Below are 20,935 nucleotides of genomic sequence, written 5' to 3' on the forward strand. Positions count from 1 at the left end.
CACTTCCTCCTTTCTTCCGATTCGAATGTTTACTAAGATCTAACAGCCAATCAGATGTGAGCTCGCGCACGCCACCGTACGCGCACGGTAAGCGCACCGTAAGCTGCCACAGATATATATATTGATTTAAATGCTATTTTCTCAGAATCTACTGAACAGATTTACACCAAACCTACAAAAGGCACTTCCTTGACCTGGGGACTACCTCTCTGCCAAATTTCATTAAATTCTGTTCAGCCGTTCGGGCTGTAGCTCTGTCTAAAGGTCCTATGGAAAAATGCATGGGAAAAACGCGTTTTGGGACCCCCCTTTTATCTCAGCCCCCGCTTGACGAATCCCCCCGAGACTTTCAGGGTAGGAGCGGAGCGTAGCGCCCCACCTATTTTGAAAAATTCACGAGGATTCGACGACCGGCGCCAAAGTTATTCAAAATAGAATGTTGCGGATTTCCTATGGAAACGTGGTCCTAACTATAACTACCTACTGGCGACCGCCAGTAGGTAATATATATATATATATATATATATATATTTATATATATATATATATATATATATATATATATATATATATATGTCATCAGTGATGTCGACAGTGATATCACTGACCATGGCAGGAGTGACGTAATATGAGAAGTCATCAGCAGTGCATTGTGGGGATGTAAGTCATAGTTAGCGCAGTTGCTGAATTTTAATGGTTTTGTATGAGTCAAATCTGAGCATAACTATAACGACCCTGTAACCTTTGTTTTTTAGGTGAATTTCTACATTTCTAAGGTTTTTTTAAAAAAAATCCTAACTTCAACTTTTAAACTTTGAGAGTGAGTGCATAAGTGTTTCAGTGAATGTGTGAGTGAGTGCATGAGTGTCTCAATGAGTGTCTGAGTGGGTCTGGGAGTGGCTGCACAAGTGTCTCACTGGGTGTGTGAGTGTCTGAGGGGGTCTGTGAGATGGTGTCAGAGGATCTGAGTGGGTTTATGAGTGCTTCCATGAGTGTAAGTCAGTCTGTGAGTGAATGTATGAGTGTCTGAGTGGGTCTGTAAGTGAGTGCTTGAGTCTCTGGGTAGGTCTTAAAGTGAGGGCATGAGTCTCTGAGTGGGTCTGTGAGTGGGTGCATGAGTCTCTGAGTGGGTCTGTAAGTGGGTGTATGAGTGTCTCAATGGGTCTGTGAGTGTCTTAGTGCCCTATGTTTAGCCCTCTTCTGTTCATTATTGCCTTTCCTGTTTGTTTTTCTGCTCTTCATTTGGCTTTCTGCTCAATCTCTGCCCTCTGTTTTGACTTTTCTGCACATTTTCTATTCTCTGTTTTGCCCTCTACTTCTCTGTATTGCCTTTTCTGCTAGTTATTCTGTCCTCTGTTTTGCCCTCTGCTGCTCTGTTTTGCTTTTTCTGCTAATTTTCCTGCCCTGTTTTGCCTATTAGGCAATTGGGAGGGAGGGCCTCGTGGGCCACTTCCCTGGGCTGATTTGGCCCCGGGGGCCCCATCTGCCAGGCCCTGGCCAAAATTCAATGGGATTGGGGGACCGTGCACTGCCCCACCCTGTGCCAATTGTGGCCCTGGGGACTTCACCCCCCAGGCCAGGTCACACCTACCTGGGTACCCTGGCCCCACCCAGGGCACCCAGTATTCAGCGCTGGGGACCGCGGGGGAACCTCAAGGTCTCCACGGTCGAAGCTGGCTCCCCGCCTCCTGCAGGAGTTGCCATTTCTTTCCAGCATGCAGGGAGCTGCTAAATATACAGCCCCCTGAGTGCAGGAGAAATCATTTCATCTGTTTCCCTGCTCACACGACAGAGAGCAGGGAAACAGATGAAAACTCCGCTTCCAGCAAGCAGGAGCAGTTTGACTGCTCCCGCTTGCTGGGAGCAGAGTTAGTATTCGCTCTCGCTTGGCGGGAGCTGTCAAAGGATGGGCACCTCAGGAGAAAGCTGGAACCAGACCTGGGGGGTGGCGGTCCCCAAAGACGTTTAATGAGTCCCGGAGGGGGGCTGTGCGGTCCCCTCCTTGCATTTTCACGGGCTGGCCCAGGGGAGGTGGTGGTTCCTGGGGCTGTAAATGGCCCAGGAGGAGGGGACACATGGACCCACTCCCAGGGGCTGTAAATGGCCCAGGAGGAGGGGACATATGGAACCACTCCCACAGTAGGTAATAGAGATAGATAGATAGATGTGTCTGTTTCACTAGTGTATGCTTAGGGGGATCTATGGTTTGTGATACTACTTTTGAGCTTGTAGATTATCTGGGTGTACTTTTTTGTCGTTGCATCTAATATAGGATGTATGGTTATATGACACTGGTAGTGTAGTTAGATGATTGTGTTATTATATGATGGTGGGTATGATACTGAGCGTTACACTCCTTACAACAGTTGCATGGTACATCATGGTGGTTATTTGATATTGCAATTGTGGATGTATGGTATTGAAATAATGGGTGTCTGTCTATGTTGTTTCTCCTATAGCGGTTTATATTTTTGCTCTATAACTTAATAATATTGTAAAAGTTTTAATACAAAGTTCTCTTTTATATTTTAACGACAAAAATGTAAGAACAAGAGTTCATTTTTGTATTACTGGTTACATTATTTGTTCAGTGTATTCCAAGGCCAATGTTGTGGTTTAATAGTTCTACAGCAACATATTTTATAGTTACTACACTACTGTAGTTAACATAGTTAGTAAATATGAATCTGTTTAATAATAATTTTATTAATAGGAAGTAAGGAGAGTAGATAATGTCATCAGTGATGTCATCTGTTATTTAGCACCATCATTGAGGCCATATGTGAGGTCATAAGCAGTGCATGATGGGACATAAATCACAGCTAAACCTAACCATAACTGGCAAAATTCAGTAGTTAGGTTTTGTTTTGTAACCATAATCCCTTTTTAACTATGGATTTTTCAATGAATTTCAGAGTTTTTTCTTAATGTAGTTTATGTTGTTTTATATGTTTTCTTAAAATACCTTCACATTGTGGGGGCGTGGCCTGGGAACCGAACATGGCGGACGTGTCCTGCTAGAGCTCCACAGTCCGCTCCCTTTTTGGCCCCATAATTCTGCAATATCCTTGACACCCTGCGCTTCTCTCAGGGGTCTCTTGCTGGGGCTCCCGCTGCGGCCTCCGGGTGAGGTTTTCCGACCTCCGAGATCGGATCCGCTCCGGCTGGCCCTTTGATCGGCAGAGGCCACGCCGCCGGCAGAGGGCGGAGCACATGCGCCCACGGCTGCGGCGGGCCTCGCGGCCGGAGAAACTTCAGAAACAGTTACCTGTGTCGTTGGCGGTGAGTCACGCCGTCTCAGCGCTGCCCCACGGGTATTCGGCAGGGGTAAGGTGACGGGGCCCACACAATGACACTCTCGCGGGGTGCTCCATCTCCTTCATCACGGCCCGGCGCGGCCTGGGCTGGAGTCGCCAGCTCTGAATCGGCGCATCGTTGGCTGACGCTCTGGGGCAGCCCACCCCCACGGCTGGGACCTGGGTGTTTCTCGACTGGCAGTGCAATCCTTCTGTAGGTGAGGCGGAGGGCGGCCAACGTCCTGGCTGCCGTGTGTGCTGCTGTGACACTGCTGGGGACGTCTGGAGCTTCGATGCTGGGCTGGTGAGGAGTCAGCCATCTGCCAGCCTGGGTGGTGCAGTGCCTGGGAGAGTGGGCTCCACGATGGACCGATAGCTGGTGGCCCTGTGGCGGCTGGATCCTTGGTACTTGGCGGGGCTGGGCCGTGCTGCCGGAGGTGGGTCTTTGTTCCTCACAGACGTCCGGCCTGCTGACGCTGAGGCCGCCTGGGTGGCTGGTCTGCTGTGTTGGCGGTGTGTTGGCTGGGGAACCCCCGGGTGACTGTCGGAAACGAGGCAACCACACCTCGTGGACTCTGGAGTGGTGCCCTGTGGTTGGGCCCGGCGAGGGGCTGCCTTTTGTGGACATCTACTGCCCTTCACTGCCACGCAATTCATCGGTCACCGGGGGTCGACCTAGTGGGACACTACGACTGGCTGATATCTGTCCCCGTGGGCAAAGACAAGCCAGGGGCATCAGCCCCCAAGCAGCCTACAATGGACCCCTACACCACTGCCGCCAACCCTCCTGGGGGGAGACCACCGAGGGTCTGTCGTCCGACACGGCGAAGCTGCTGGAAGCAATCCATCAGTCGCGGACTGCCCTCAAGGCCCAGATCGGGGCTGTTGGCACTGAGGTGTCCTTCCTCCGACAAGACCTGCGGAAGGCGGTTGACTGCATTACCGAAGCTGAGACCAGGGTATTCACTGTCGAGGACTCCGTCGCTGCACTCCAGCTGAAAGTGGACAAACTAACCAAACACTCGCAGGAGTTGGCCCCCCGGGTCGAAGATGCCGAGGGACGAACCCGCTGCAATAATATCCGCCGCGTTGGCTTTCTGGAGGGCTGTGAGGGGGCATTAATGGATACTTTCATCTCCGGTTGGCTCACTGCTCTCCTGCCCCCAGAAAACAGGTCCTCATGCTTTGTGGTCGAGAGGGCCCACCGACCCCTGGCTAGAAAGCCACCGCTGGGGGAGCGCCGGAGGCTGGTGATCGCCCGCCTCCTTCTTAACTTTGCCGACCGGGACGCTATCCTTCGCTACGCCAGGTTACATAAAGACAAGATGGTCTTCGACTCTCATCCCATCATGGTTTTTCCTGTTTATACAAGGATGGTGCAGCAAAAACCACAGTCTCATAAGAATGTGTTCTGCCTGCAACTGAAGGGGTTACCAGTATTGGCCTTAGAGGGAGCTGGACGAGGCATGCCTCCCACGTTTTGGGTGATGTTGGGTAAGTTGGGAGGGTGGGATCCATTGGAGAAACCACTTGGGTCGTCATGTTGGGGACCCGGGGAGGGATTCTACCGCGACAGATACTCCGAGTTCTTGGTAGTATGGGGGTGGGGGGTGGAGGGGGATTGGGAAATGTTCTTAAGTTAGTTCTGTTTTTGTTCCTTGCTTCCGCACCACACACACTCTATTGCCCAATCACGCACACACTGGTTATCCTTTATTCTCAGGGGATCAAGACATGACCCGCAAGGCAGGTGATCCCCCACCAGGAATGCTGAATATTATTGCCTGGAATGTACGTGGATTGCTTAACAAAGTCAAACGGGGAGCTGTTTTACAACAGGCTAAACGCTATGCCGCAGATATTCTTTTGCTTCAGGAGACACATCTGCTTGGCACCAAAGCCCCATGCCTGGCCCGCTATGGCTACGCTACAGTGTATCACTCCAGCTTTACTCGCGGGGCACGGGGCACGGCCATACTTATACATCGCAGAGTGCCGTTTTAGGTCACACGACAATGGCTGAACCTGGGGGGTCGCTATACAGTGGTCTCCGGTATATTGGCTGGCAAAATGCTTACAATTGGCAGCATCTAGGCCCCCCCACCGCTTGGCCAGACCTTTATCCACAAATTAGCCCAACTCTGGGGGGATCTCCCGGGTGGCCTTGTGATATTAGGGGGCGACTGGAATGACATCATGGGTCCACTGGATAGGTGGCACGCTCGACAGCCTGACGCATCCCCTGTTCCATCCAAACTTGCTGCGCTAGCACACACATTGGGCTTGGCGGACACGTGGCGCACCCTTCACCCGTCCGACGCTGGGTACTCCTACATGTCGTCAGTACACTCTACTCTGTCACGCCTTGATTATGTTTTCCTCCCACATAGTTATCTGCACCGGGTGGCACATACCTCCCTCATGCCTCGCGGACTGTCGGATCATTCGCCAATTCAACTCAAAATACGTTTACAGACAGGCAGGGCACTGTATAGGTGGCGTATGTCCCCTTGGCTGCTTCGCGACGAGGATTACAGGGAGATGTCTCAATTCGGACACATGTTCATCTGTGGTCATCCTATGGGAGACGTTTAAGCCCGTGATCCAGGGGGCCAACATAAATTATCGCACCGGGGAAAAGCACCGTTGCCTACCTCAGGTGCAAGACCTGCAATCCAGACAGGCAGAGCTTCAATCCCTCGTAGTGGAGGGCTCGGACCCCGAGGCCTGCTGAAACCTGCTGCATGTGCAGCAGCTGCTCCATCAGGTTCATACCGACTGCGCCAAAGACGCTTGACTAGCCTCCCAGCACAGGATATACCAGTGGGGTGACAACTCCAGTCAGATGTTGCATAGGCTCTGTCAGGCTCGGGCAGCCCCGACGCAGGTACCCCTCCTGCGGTCTCCTGGTGGGGCTGCATGCACTTCCCCTGAGGCTGTTGTACAGGCCTTTGCTGATTTATATGCGACATTATACGAGGAGCGTGAGGTCATCCAAGAACCTCTCATTGATGCCTTCTTTGTGGACATCCCTCCCCGTCGCCTTTCGGATCAACAAATCGCTGCCCTGGATGAACACATCTCATTGGAGGAGCTGCAGTCGGCACTCTCCAACACCCACCCTGGACGGGCGCCGGGTCCCAACGGGTTCCCATGTGATTTTCTGCGGCCTCACATTACGACCTTAAGTCCCCATCTGCTCAAGGTGCTTCACGCGGCCGCAGAGCAGCATATTCTCCCTCTGGATTGGAGACATGCTGAGGTCGTGGTGTTCCTTAAACCAGGTCACCCACCTGAGGACCCCGGCTCCTACCGCCCCATTTCATTGTTGAATCTTGCGCCCAAGCTGCTGGGGAAGGTGCTGGCAGACCGCCTCCGTACGTGCATACAAGATCTGGTGCACCCTGATCAGTCTGGTTTCATGCCACAGCGGTCCACCAGGTATAATATTCGGCCTGCCCACAACGCAGTGGCGGAGGCCCACTGCTTGGAACGTCCTGCGGCAGTCCTGCTGGCAGATATCAACAAGGCGTTCGACACATTGAGCTGGTCATATCTCTTTAAAGTCTTTGGAGTGGTCAATCTCGGTCCCCGCTTTAGGGCGTATGTGAAGCTACTTTACACCAATCTCATGGCATCGGTTCGTGTGGCGTGCCACTGGTAGGCCCCCTTCCCCATCCGTAGAGGCACCAGGCAGGGCTGCCCGCTCTCCCCGCTCCTGTTTGCGCTGGCCATAGAGAAATTAGCTGCATGGCTCCACCGAGACTCGGTTCTACGCGGCATGGACTGGTCTCCAGGGTGCTCCGACAGGATCGTGCTCTATGCGGATGATGCCTTGTTCTTTATGTCGGATCCCTGGGTATCTGGGCAACGGGTGATGCAGATCCTACGGATCTTCGGGGAAACCTTTGGGCTATACGCTAATCCGTCCAAGTCCACTCTGTTTCCTATTTGCGGATACCAGGGATCTCAGGCCTGGTCCTCACAGCTGATCATCGCGGAGTTGTTTTCAGTATCTCTGGGTGCATATTACGCGATGCCCTACTGAAGCTTGGGCCTGTAATATTGCCCCACTGCTACCTACAGTTAGGGACGAGACGACGGTCTGGTCTCAACTCCCCCTCTCGTTATACGGCAGATCCTCCATATTCAAAATGGTATCTCTGCCGTGCGTGCTTTATCGGCTACAAAACTACCCCTTTCCGATTCCCCCGTCGTGGTTTTGTCAAATCAATGCATTGTTGAATAGGTTTCTCTGGGGGGGAGGTGCGGTTCGGGTGGCACAAGCCACGTGTATCCAATCTACGTAGTGCGGCGGGATCGCCGCGGTCGATGTCCAGGACTATTATTGGGCATCGCATGTTCTCGTAATAAACGACTGGTGGTATGGCTCCCAGGCAGTTGAATGTCTTTTCCTGGATGAAACACCACTGCTTCACTTCTTATACAGTTCCTCATCACTAGCAGAACTTCCCCCGGCTTGTTGGCTCGTCATTCAGATCTAGAGGCGAGTGGTCAGACAAATGCGATGGTGGGGCAGACTGACCACGGCAACACCCCTGTGGCATCGCTCCCACCTTAGGCCAGTCTCAACACTGGTGGGGTTCCGTAGATGGGATGATATTGGGATCTCCGCATTGGGTCACATAATGCAGGGGTCTACTCTCAAATCCTTTCAAAGGCTACAGGACGATTTTAATCTCCATAAAACGCAGTTCCACAAATACCTGCAGCTCCGACACGATGTCTCCCCTCTCATACGGGGCCTCACAACTCTTCCAGAGTTTCACCCGCTGGAAGGTCGACTACTCATGGGGGATCTAGGTGCGCATAAAATCCGACAGATTTACCAAACGATCACTACACACTCCACTACCACTTTACACCATACTCGGGCGACATGGGAGGCGGATGTTCCCACACTCACAGACGATGATTGGGCTGAGGCGCGGGCCAGTCCCCGGTACTCAGCTGTTTCTACCCGATACAGAATGATTCAGTTTAAGTAACTCCATAGGGTGTATTACCCGCACCTACGCCTGTATAAAATGGGAGCCATTCCATCCCCGTGTGTCTCCGTTGTGAGTCGGAGGAGGGATCCTTTCTTCATACTGTGTGGAGCTGTGTAGCGCTGCAACACTTCTGGTCAGGTGTTCGGTCTTGTTTGGGGCAGGTTTTGGTGTGGGATATTCCCGCCGACCCTAGGCTGATCCTTCTGCACAGCACCTACGATAAAGGGGGGAACAGATATAATCCTCATTTATTGTTCCTGGGACTCACACTTGCCAAACGTGACATTGCTCAACACTGGAAAGATACGTCCCCGCCCAGTGTAGGGGTCTGGAAGAGGGCGATGGACCACTGTATGTCGGCCGAGGTTGCGGTCTTTCAGGCACGTGGATGCCCGCAGTAACATAAGAAGATTTAGGCGCGCTGGGCCACCTACAGAGGTATTGACTTGTCACTATTGGGGCCCACACTGTCCAGAGACCCATTAGATAGATTGGTTGTGAGCAATTCACCGGTTTAAGGGAATCGAGATGTGCAGAGGGAAAAGGGCATATTTGCATTTTGTTCCTGTGCTGTTATATATAGGGTGTGCGGTGTGGGGGAGGGGGATTGGGTCTGATGTTCTGCAGACCTATCAAGGGGATGACATATGGGGCCTTGGATTTGTACGATTTGATTATTGCGTGCTTGATGCTCATCGGGCTTCGCCCATTTGGTACCATGGAAAATCAATAAAATTTGTTGTTAAAAAAAAAATACCTTTACATTAACTATAGTTTTTCATTGAATTTTTGAATCTTTATTGAAAGTAAGATGTAAAATTTCATATGAGTTCTAACTCTAACTTAACGTTAACCTTGATCTTATTTCAGTGACTCTAAGAGGTATTTCATAATGTAACTTATATTTTGTAAGTGATGTAACCATAACTATACTATAAATGTGATTTTCAAATACACTCCTCAAATGTGTTATTGACAGCAACATAATTACTATTGATGATATGGGAGTACCAAAATGAGAGTTTATGTGCATGAATGGTGTTTTATTGCATCTCTGTGCATGTTTGTGTATCATTGAATGTCAGGTGGGAAAGTGTTTTGGGATCTTAGAGACCCTGAAAAAGATCCTTGTTCTCCTTACTGAATCTGCCAGGAAATTAGTAGTCCAGGCCTGTAATGTGCTGTGTTTGGGAGTCTCTCGCACTCAATTTAGAAAAAGTTTTCAAAATATGTTAAACAATGGGAAAAAAGTGGAAAATTTACAATTTTCTTTTTATTTTCATTTTATATGTAATAATACGTGTATTCAATATATGTATCTATCTATATCTATATAGAAATTTGCATTTTTAATTTGAAATACATTTGTTTAAAAATGTAAAAATATAAATAAAAGAAACTTTTAAAACATAAATGTATTTTCAAAAATATGTTATATGCCATTATTGTATAAAAATATTTAATTAACATTATTTATTACAAACATGCAACTATTTTTTAACTATATAGCCAACCACCAACACTACTAATTAAATAACACAAACTATTTCTACTACATACAAATACAATTAAAACAAAGGATTATACACTAAAATTAAAAGATTTAATAATCCCAGTCCAACAGAAACCATTTTTACCAGTGTTGGACACTAAAGGGGTGACACTTACTACTCCCACTCCAATCTATGCTAATTTTGGGATGTGTTGGACACTAAAGGAGTGTCATTTACTATTGGCACTCTAATCTAGACCAACTTGATGAAATTGTTGGACACTAAAGGGGAGACATTTACAATTCCCACTCCAATATACACCAATTTGTGGAAGGTGTTTGACACTAAAGGGTTGAAATTTACTTTTCCCACTCAATCTATACCAATTTGGAGAAAGTGTTGGACACTAAAGGGGTAGCAAACACAACAAGATGATGGACGGAGTGCTGAAACTTTTCAACCACTCACCCAGTCAAGACATCTGGCTTCTTTTGCTCACCATACCACCCCAGTTTGGACCCAGGCATATGCAAATCTGTCCTGACCCATCTCCTCATGGGAACAGTCCAGCCCAAACTGCCGGCCAGGTCATCCCTGGACCAGAAATAAGCATCCTGGGACCAGTTTTGTGTTATCACCTCTCATCAGCCAGGCTAGCTTGAATCCAGTGGTACAGTGAGCAAGGAGCCCACGTCTGGGCATACCCATGGCCACTTAGGGTGAACATAGCAAACACAACAAGATGATGGATGGAGTGCTGACATTTTTCAACCCCCAGTCAAGAGATCTGGGTAGAATCCATAGTTCTTTTGCTCACTATGCCACCCCAGTTTGGACCCAGCCATATGAAAATCACTCTTGACCATGCTCCTCATGAGAACAGTCCAGCCCGAACTGCCAGGCCAGCTTCTTCCTGGACTAGAAAGAAGCATCCTGGGACCGGTTTCAGTGTATCAGCCCTTATCAGCCACGCTAGCTTGAATCGGGGGGGAATGTTTGCGAATGTTCAGCATTTTGTCCATTATCTTTATGTGTTGCTATGGACACTAAAGGGGTGACATTAGCTATTCCCCCTCCAATCTATAACAATCTGGGGAAAGCGTTGGACACTAATAGGGTGACATTTACTGTTCCCACTCTAATCTACACCAATTTGTGAAGGTGTTGGACACTAAGGTCCCAATTACGACTTTTGGCGGTGCGGGGGTGGGTCAAGAGTTCCCACCGTCCAACCGCCGGACCACAGCTTAAAAGTGGTCTGGCAGGTGGGTGGGGTGGTAGTTCCTGTTGCGGTGCCTCTTCCGAAGGTGGTGGTCACCGCAATGGGATCGCCACACAAGGTTCCTGCACGGCATGGACTGTGACGTCCATGGCATGCAGGAACTGGTGTGCATGCACATTGGGGGACACATGTTGTGCCCCCTGTGTGCATACACATGACGTGAGTCCCTTTGTTTCCTCTCCACCACGGTTTTCACGGCGGTGGAGCTGCCTTAAAAACTGTGATGGAGAGGATACTTGTAATATGCTTGGCAGAACCAGGTGGTTCCGCCAAGCATATTGCGGCTTCAGGACTGCCATGCCACATGCAGGGAACAGTGCTTCCCCGGTGGCGGTGGTGGCGGTCCCATGACGGTCCCACCTCCAAAGTCATAAAAGGGCTGTCTGGCCATTGGTGTGGTGGTGGCTGGACCGCCATCGCCACAGATCCACGAGTGGGCCCTTAATGGGTGACATTTACTATTCCCAATTTAGGGAAGGTGTTGGGTACTAAAGGGGTGCCGTTTACTATTCCCACTCAAATCTAAACCAATGTGGGGAACTTTTTTGAACACTGAGGAGGTAAAATGTACTATTTCTACTACAATCTAAGCTATTTTATACAAGATGTTACAAAATAAACATGTTATAAACACCATTATTACTCCATACCCACACATAATTTCAAATATACACAATCTACTAAAATGTACTTTAAAAAAACACAATACTCAAAACTACAAACCTATATATATTCATATTTAGACAATAAAAAATATAATAATTTGTTAACACTATCAATAATTAGTGTATGCTTTAAATTATTAACTACCATTCGAATACTTGGAAACATAAAATAAAAATAAAAATCATAATGCAAAATTAACCATCATGAAATTAAAAAAGCACAATTTTTAAAATATAAATTTAAAAAAAATATTTTTACAATGACCTTATAATTTTCAACAGTAAAATGTTTACAATATTTAAAAAAAAAGTACTAAGTTCAATTTTTATATATTTTTTAAATTGGGTTTGTTTATTTACTTATTTAAATATTTACAATAAAATTAATATGTTTTAAATGTTCATAATTAGTATATATTTTAATGAATAAAAATCAATATTTATAAAAACTATTATTGTTACAAAATTAATTTATTAATTTTACAATATAAATTTGCACCTCATTATCATAATTAACTTTACATTTAATTTAATATATTCACTTTTAAAAAGCTCCCCACTAAAAATCCAATATCCCCTGCTAAAAAAAATATAAATTCATTATTTTTATACATTATTACAACTAAAAACACTAATTTCAACTATTTCATATTAATAATCTTAATAAAAACTCAAATTTAAATTTGGTTATAAACATATAGAATCCAACACACTACAATAAAGTTCATACAAAATACTTACAAACGATATTACATACAAAGATATTTTCTAAGTCACTATTCTTTACAACAATATTAAAAAAAACACTTAAAATGATATTTTTACCTTTGCAGTGAATAGCCATGCTTGAGCTCTAAGTATTTAAGCAAAGTCTTGAAAGATATCACCTTACCAATTTGGGGATCAGCCTGATTTGGAGTCCGTTTGCAGAAACTCCCACCAAATTTGCTGAACACCTTTGCTTCAAAAGCACGCTGTGCACATCTCATTCGACAGCTCAAGTTAACCTTTTTAATGCTGCTGCACTTGAATCAACAGGGGAATGTTTTTACTCCTGGCTGACAGATTGCTACCCTCTTATTTTCACAAATCCCAAGGTGGATCAGAATGACCACAATTCTACCAGAATGTAATGCACGCAAAGATATCATACCACGCCACGAGAAGGTTACAAGGGGCGCCCTGGTTTAAGGTGCATGAATATGGAAATAGCTGTCAGTCTGATGTGTCTATTCGTCTTGTTACAGAGGCTGGGCCTTTGAATTGTTTTGTATGGTTTGGAGCCGGGACCCATTTCACACAATATAATGATCAAAGTTCAGGCACCTGTTTTGTGGTTTAACTGCTGGAGGTTTTAATCTCTACAGCAACAGAGGTGATTTGTTTGCCAGCCCAGGAAATGGCACGAAATGCACTTGTGACCTCTGTACTGCCATCAATAAGATAACACAGTATCAGTGAAGCAGAGACCACATTCAAAGACACTTTTCCACCCTTGTAGCCAGCAACAGGCTACCTTTGCCACCTTTTAGATTAAAAATTGCATTCTCAAGTATAGCTTTCTCAGGGCCATTTGAATTATTCAACAGTGGATGACCAAATTATGTGGCAGGGTAAACTAAATATACATTAAAAGGCAAATTATGCAGCATAATATGGCACAATCTGTCCTAGAAGCAATTCATTATTTTATTTTCACACATCAACACTGTCTCTGTAAAAGTTTCGCCTTATTTCGGGTACCATTTTATCATCCACATACTGCAATAAGCCTCTGAAAGGTCACTAATCATCATTTGCAAAGGGCCTTACACTTCACAGTAACATATGTAGCCATGTTTTTATAAACTTTTGAGCTGTAGAAGCAATTTGTTTTTGTTAAACTCCGCAAATTTGCCACCGAGGATGGATAATGTGGCAAATGAGGCAAAACACCGCAGCATCACAACATTTCAGTGGTCTTGAGCTCAGTAGTGCTGGCAGGGAATGAGGGTGGAAGGTCAGGGGACAAAATAAAAAATAAAAAAATACCACTTACCTGTTCCGCCAGCCACGTCTCTCCTCTGCTTCTCGAGTCCCAGAACTAGGAAGCACTCAAGCTCTCCATTGCCAATCACAATGCTGCAATGCAGAGTTGTGATTTGTCTGAGTGCTGTGGATTGGTGCTCAGATGGGGACTGGGGACCTGGGTATGTTCCCCACCAGGCTGTGTAATGCAGCCTGCTGAGGAACATGTTAAGTGTGCATGACTGTTTGCACACTGTGCATGAGCAGCCGGGAGAGAGTTGTGTTATAGCAAACCATGGTGTTGGTTTGTAAGCAGGGTCAGTGGCGGGAGAGTGGAAGGGTTGATGCTACTGGTCAGGGTAGGGGTTCCTGCACCCTGTTCTGGGGCAAGAGTAGACAGGAAGCGGGGAGCAGCATTTTGTACCAACGCATCCCCTATCTACTTGTTTTGGGACCCAGCAGGAGTGCATATAGGCTAGCAAGAGTGTCTTAGACTGTCGAAGGCAAACAAATTTAAAAGTAGAGAGTTATGATTGGCCCTGGGATCTTTATTTCCCTTGGGCCATATCGCTCCTGCAGGAGTCAGCGTCCTGCAGGTTCTCTGATTGGCTGCCAGCAACATGAGTAAAATGTTGCTGCCAGCCATTACAGGACTCTGGAACTTAGCATAACAAACAAATACTCTCAGACACTTTAAACATGCCTATTTGAAAGTCGAATACTCTGCGAAAATAGTTTCCATTGATTTAAGACTGAAAAAGAACGATTACGAGTAAAAGCGCCACAATAATGCCGCTAAATTTCAGTTTTTGTGCCACTAAATTAAAAGTTTTGTGGCGCTAAATTTGCAAATCCATGCCACAATATTCTGAGGGGTCTGACCAGTTAATAAGTAAGTGTAGAAATGAATGCCACGGGCCCGATTCACAGAACTTAAGACAAAATCCTAAACTTACTACCATTTTGGTATTCACAGAAGGCACTTACTCATTTTGGTATTCACAGAAGGCATTACACATTTCGGTATTCACAGAAGTTAGGACTCCTAACTTTAGAACTCCTAAATGCCTTCTGTGAATACCGAAAGTCTTAAAATTAGGATTTTTCTCAGTTTAGAAGTAGTAAAGTTAGGACTCCTAACTTTAGGACTCCTAAACTGAGAAAAATCCTAACTTTAAGACTTTCGGTATTCACAGAAGGAATTTGGGAGTCCTAAAGTTAGGAGTCCTAACTTTACTACTCCTAAACTGAGAAAAATCCTAACTTTAAGACTTTCGGTATGAGTAAGTGCCTTCTGTGAATACCAAAATGGTAGTAAGTTTAGGATTTGTCTTAAGTCAATTCTGTGAATCGGGCCCTAAATGTTTTTTAAATCTTCTCAGGGAGTGACTTGTTTTACATAGTTTGTCCTGACATGACCAAATACTGGGGAAGTCCACGTCACACGTATTCCTTTGTGGATTTTGGTTTCATGATGGCCAAAAGAGACCTTTCTTGGCACTGGTGTCACGTTGAGGCTCCTACTGTGAATGAATGGACCGGTGGCATGGATTTTTGTGCCAAGGCTGAGTAACTAGTTTATAAGGTCCATGGCAACTCAAGGAGGCACTCCAACATGGAACCAATAGTGGCCTTACTTACAGCTCTGTTCTCATTTGGGGCTGCTTGCTAAACTTACTCTTCCTTGTTTTTGCTGCTCATCTTGATATCAAAATACCTTTTCTCTCATGTCCTCCCCTTAAGGTATCCTACTTTGTAAGATTACTCAAAATGTTATTTCTCTACGGTTGCATGCTGCTATCTCTGATATCTTTTCTGGTTATGGTAAAATTCAAATAAATAGATTTTTCTTTTTTTTAAGTTGAAAAAGCCTCCAAACCTCCTTGTAGGCACTACGGCATTAGGAAACAAGAACTTTCTTTATGACGTGGAAATGGATTTGAAGCCAGCCTTAGATCCCCCCATATATTCAGAAATTACTTATATATTAAAATGTTATCAGTTCAATTCAGAAACTTGTCTGACTTACGTTCGGCTGAAGGCTGGGTCCATCATTCTTCGTTGTTTGTGCCAGGAATCATAATTTAGTTCAGTCACCAAACCTTTTCCTAGACATCTAAGATAAACATAGGTCATTGCAAAAGTGAGACAAGAAAACAAACGTGTCAAATGCCATGGAAAAATCAAACAGCAGCAAAGCATACAAACTACAACTATCAACTGCAAATGGACAATTTCTGAAACTATTTCTATTCCTTTTACTGCATCTCTATAAGTTTAGCAAGGATAGGCACCAGAGAAACTGATTAATAAAGTTTGTAGTCTTTATGGTGAAGGCAAGACATGTTCAGCACTAGGTGCACCATTACATGCATCACTTAGGGAAGTATTATCCAAGAAACAAAAGACACATGTACTAGTTTTTGCACCACTCTCTGTTTTAGGGTTCCTGCTTGCATAATTATTGTGGCGGTGAAAGATCTCCTGGGCATCTTATTGGTTTTCATTTGCTAAGCAGCCTCTCAATTTTCTCTTGCAAAAGCAGTAACTGATTTAATTGTATAGTTCTCTAGTTTGATTATTGGCTATTTAGTGTTGTGGCCTGTTTTCTATTTTTTTTCAAGTAAAATGCTTCTTATTAATATTGGTAAACAAAGATGTTCCATTGTTTTCTACTAATTCTTGAGATCTCTCAGTTGCATGTGCTGCAGATGTTTGAAGGTGCTAGAGGACTAAGTAAATCTCTCTGGTAATATTACGGACTTAAAAAAATATAATATGTCACATTTGTATATGGTATTTACATCCTCTGTTTTCCAGTTAATATGTATGTATTTGTTGACGTCTTTTTAGAGATTGCTATAACACTGTGTGTCTCCTTGCAGACATTTCCAGGTGGGGCACCTTAAGAATAATTCAGAGTGCTGCAAGGAAGAGTCTGGAAGATGTGATAATTGAAAACTTAGCATTCAAAGAGCACCATGAAAGACCAGGTCAATCACTTTCCCTCATACAAGAATTCATTTAAAAGTGGTAAGGAACAGCTCAGTGTATAGGTCTTCTTCAGAACACTTGCAGTTTGGCTCCACAATCAAGCTCAGGTCTGGCACATTCCACCTCCAAATGTCATGGATTCCCAATTATCTCCAATTAGGTTTCCGACATTTGAAAGTTTGTTGGGTGAAAATGTTTGCCTTTGTTAATCCTAGTTTTCTTTTAGGGCCTAGTGTGGTGTCATGTTTTCTAAATTTCCTGTTGATTTTCCCCTGTAGGTCTTGTGGATGGCATAGATGACTCTGAACTTGATCCTCGCATCCCCTGGGAGCCCAGCTGATTCAGGAAAGTATTGGCTGCATGACTTTCAATTAACTTCCTTTTGAGCCTGGGGTAGGCAATGAAACAATAGTATAATAGCGTGTCATAACCAGGACTCAAATTAACTCTCACATGTGATTGCTACTGAGACACAGCATGGTTTCTCGAAGCCTAGGGAGTTGTAGATTGATGTCCTTGACCACTGCACTAAGTTAGGGAACAAAGAACATCTCCATATCAAATACAACTCCTAGTTTCCATAACTTCAGTGTGCTGCATAGTAGCTGATAAAGGATGGCGAATGATTCAATGTTGAGTTTGATTCTGCTCCACTCAATTTAGGAGCTCGATTTTATAGCTCAATTCATACATAGGAAGTAGAATTTCATCCAGCAGAAAATATAATCCAGACATGTAGTGATGCTGCTATGTTCTTTGACTTGTTTTCCAGCTGGAACTTAATCTCTGTGTTATCATTGTAAAAGTGAAAGTTTATCTGATATTGCTCGATGGGTTGTGCTATTGGGAGGACAGTCATTCAATTTCAAGAATGATTTTGAACACCCCTCTGGGATGCCACATGTGTTGGAATGTGATACAGATTCCGTAGACCTGACAGAGAATCTTTCACAGGTAGGACTTTGTCCACTTCAGGGTGGGCACGTAGCCCTTGAGTACATTCATCAGTTTGTCATAGTCTACAATGCTGAAGGCAGTTGGAAGGTCACGGAGAAAGCAAAGTAAGTTTTTATTTGCATCAGGAGCAGGATATTTTTTATGCTAGCCAATGTAGTTTAGGTATCCCTAGTCAGTCTGGAACTGGACTGATGGCCTTGCAGATGGGGGTTACTTGTGACCTCTTTTTCCATTACCTTCCTTGGATAGGGTATGATGGGAATTGTCCAATAGTTGTCTATGGATCAGCTAAAGGCATGATGATCACATGGTCCAGAGCATTGGGTAAGGTTGCAAGGAAAAATTAAGCATTTATCAAGATGTGATCTTTGTCTCAAAGGAAGGGAGAAATTGCTTCATTAATGCAGCTGAACACGGTTTTGCAATTTGATTAAACGTTTTTCTATTCAGGTCAGATTTGATATTTCCTCCTATGTCATTGGGTTGTTACATTTAAAGGTGGTTTGTGTGGAAGCATTGCAATGGGAGTAAGGTGAAGATTCTGGATTGTTACTGATGTCATCCCAGACTTTTATATTTCCCGATTAGAAAACACAAGTACGTTTTTTCCGTGTTGGTGTGTGTTACTGTCAGTGTGATTGTTTAGAAGCAGGTTTCTCCAACCAGTAGATCACAAGCTACCAATAGACACTCATAGACACCTTCAGAGTGGCTCACAGCCTTGTCTTTATTTTTACATAAGCTCAGGGTCATATTTTCCTTTTAAAGTTAAGGGAAGGCTGTATTTATTTTTCATTGTTATCACTAAACTGCAGATAACAGGGCCTGATAATGAGCAATGATGAGTCATATTTATGAAACAGGGCACAGAGGTGAAGAACTGAAATACTAAGGTATTTAACTCTTGAATAAAAGTCCTTGTCAATTCAATATTGAAGCAATGGAACAATATGATGTTTCCAAATGCTATTAATTGGGAAAAAATAAAGTGAAAAGTTAACTTAATGATTAAGTAAAGTTTTCATTTTAACTTTCTCCCATTTCAAAGTGTCACATTTACAGTCAGCAGGCCTCTTGCTCCCAGCGGCCAGTAGTTGTTGTGCCATATTTATAACTGAAGAATACAATATTATTTTTTAAATGAGAGAAATTTTAAGTGATGAAAAATATTTTATGAAACATCAAGTCACAGGGCCTCATTACGAGTCTGGCGAACCGCCAGTCTCGGGGGGGCGGGGGCAGACTTTGACCGCCCTGCTATGACTAGGGCGGTCAGGTCGTCCTGGGACCGCTGCAACTGCCAGGGATCAGATACCAGTTTTGAGGCCGCACTATGCTTGGCAGGATAGCTGCTGTCCCGCCAAGCATATTACATGTTTCCTCTCTGCCAAGGTTTCATGGCTCATCCATGAGCCCTAGAAACCCCTCACCACCCCTAAACTCCAAACATTCCTAATACTTAAAAAACCCTAACTACCCCTAAATTCCACCCATCAGTGAACCCTAAAAACCCCTTTCTTTCCCTAAACTCCACCTATTCCTAGCCCCTACAAACTGCTCATCACTCCTAAACTTTACACATGCCTAAACGCAAAAACTCCTTTAGTCCTAAACTCCATCTACATTTAATGTAATTTTGTACTGTAATGTTACCTTATAAATTATCTTTACTTAAAATGTTTCTTTTACTTTTTAATTTATTTGCATTTCCTTAAAATTGTCTTTCCTTAAAATTGGTTTCTCGGTTTTTGTTTTACCATTAATTCCCATACATCAGCTTGGATTATCAACTTCTTGAAGGTATTTAACCAATCTACTTGGAGCTTTTGGCATTTTGAATGGATTACATATTTAGCATGTCGAGACCTCTACTTTAGACCTGTGTACTTTGGATTAGATGGAATTTGCAGTGTGGAGGTGTACATTGGGCAATGGATATGGGCAAGGAATGTTCACCATGATCTATAAGCATGTCTAATTGTTGCTAATTTCCCAAAAGCCCTCATGTCCCAAAGGGCATTATGAGTTAAGGAAACAGGTCTAGTAAAGGTGAAGAGTAGTAGGGTATCTATGTGCTACACTATGATGGCAAATTGCGAGACTAAATAACCTGGTGTCCACATGATATGGTATCTACCACCCACGTAGAGCCACAGCAGTGGGTTTCGTATTTTGAAAACCAGTTCAAACTTAAGAGTAGGACCACAGGTGTGACTCTGTCTCTTATGTGTGAGGAACCCTTGGTATTTGTTCCTTGTGAGGTGAAGTCTATTTTAAAGGCTATTCCGTGTGGCAAAGCACCGGGGCCCGATTGTATCCCTGCAGACCTATTTAAACATGAGCAAGATCTATGGGTCCCATATCTGACCATGCTGGCCAATGCCCTCGCTAATGGAGCATCAGTTCCCGATTCTTGGTTAGGGGCAGAGATATTGCCAATCTATAAGAAGGGCGATCGCTCTGCCCCGGCTAATTATCGTCCAATTAGCCTTATAGATGCGGTACAAAAGATTGTTGCCCGCCTACTTCTGGGTCGTATACAGGGCTGGATGGCCGATTTCGACATATTAACACCACTCCAGGCGGGTTTTCGGTCGCATATTGGAACCCTAGACCAAGCGTTTAGGGTTATGCTCCTGTATTGGAAAGAGGTTTTCCTTGGGGGTGGCATGCTTTTTGCTGCCTTTGTGGACCTAAGGTTTGCATTTGATCTTGTTCCAAGGACTAAGTTGTGGGATGTTTTATTGGGGATGGGCATGCCTAAAGAGCTGGTGGCTCTTCTTATTAAATTGCATGAACATACATATGCTAAAGTTCGATGGGGTAAACCCGGGGAGGTGACGGATAGGTTTGAGGTTTCTAAAGGGGTTAGACAAGGGTTTGTTTTGGCTCCCACCTTGTTTTCCCTGTTCATTAACGGGGGTATGAACTATTTTACTAATTTCCCTACTGATGCACCTTCCCTTGCTGGCAAGAAAGTCCCCCTGCTAATGTTCGCGGACGATACGCTCTTAATTTCTAAGACGAGACACGGGTCACAGCTTGCACTGTCTCGCTTTGAGCTTTTCTGACGCGATCATGAGCTGGAAGTTAATGTAGGGAAGACCAAATTTATGGTCCTCCGTGGTCCAAGATCAGTTAAATCAAGGGTTAAAATGGGTGGGGTTATTCTTGACCAGACAGCTGTTTTTACTTATTTGGGAGTCACATTTAGTGAAAATTTGAGTTG

At 44.8% G+C, this 20,935-nt stretch overlaps 1 protein-coding gene across 1 annotated transcript in view; it reads right to left on the reverse strand.

The window, feature by feature from the left end:
* The window catches only part of LOC146799019 (cholesterol 24-hydroxylase-like), a 263,806-nt gene that overhangs the window by 168,680 nt on the left and 74,191 nt on the right, over positions 1 to 20,935 (reverse strand). Inside the window, exon 5 of the mRNA XM_085626414.1 lies at positions 15,785 to 15,871. Coding sequence (XP_085482540.1) covers positions 15,785 to 15,871 — 87 coding nt within the window. The remainder of the gene's footprint in view (positions 1 to 15,784; positions 15,872 to 20,935) is intronic.

Source organism: Triturus cristatus, chromosome 9, assembly GCF_964204655.1.
Source record: "Triturus cristatus chromosome 9, aTriCri1.1, whole genome shotgun sequence".
NCBI classification, from domain to species: domain Eukaryota; kingdom Metazoa; phylum Chordata; class Amphibia; order Caudata; family Salamandridae; genus Triturus; species Triturus cristatus.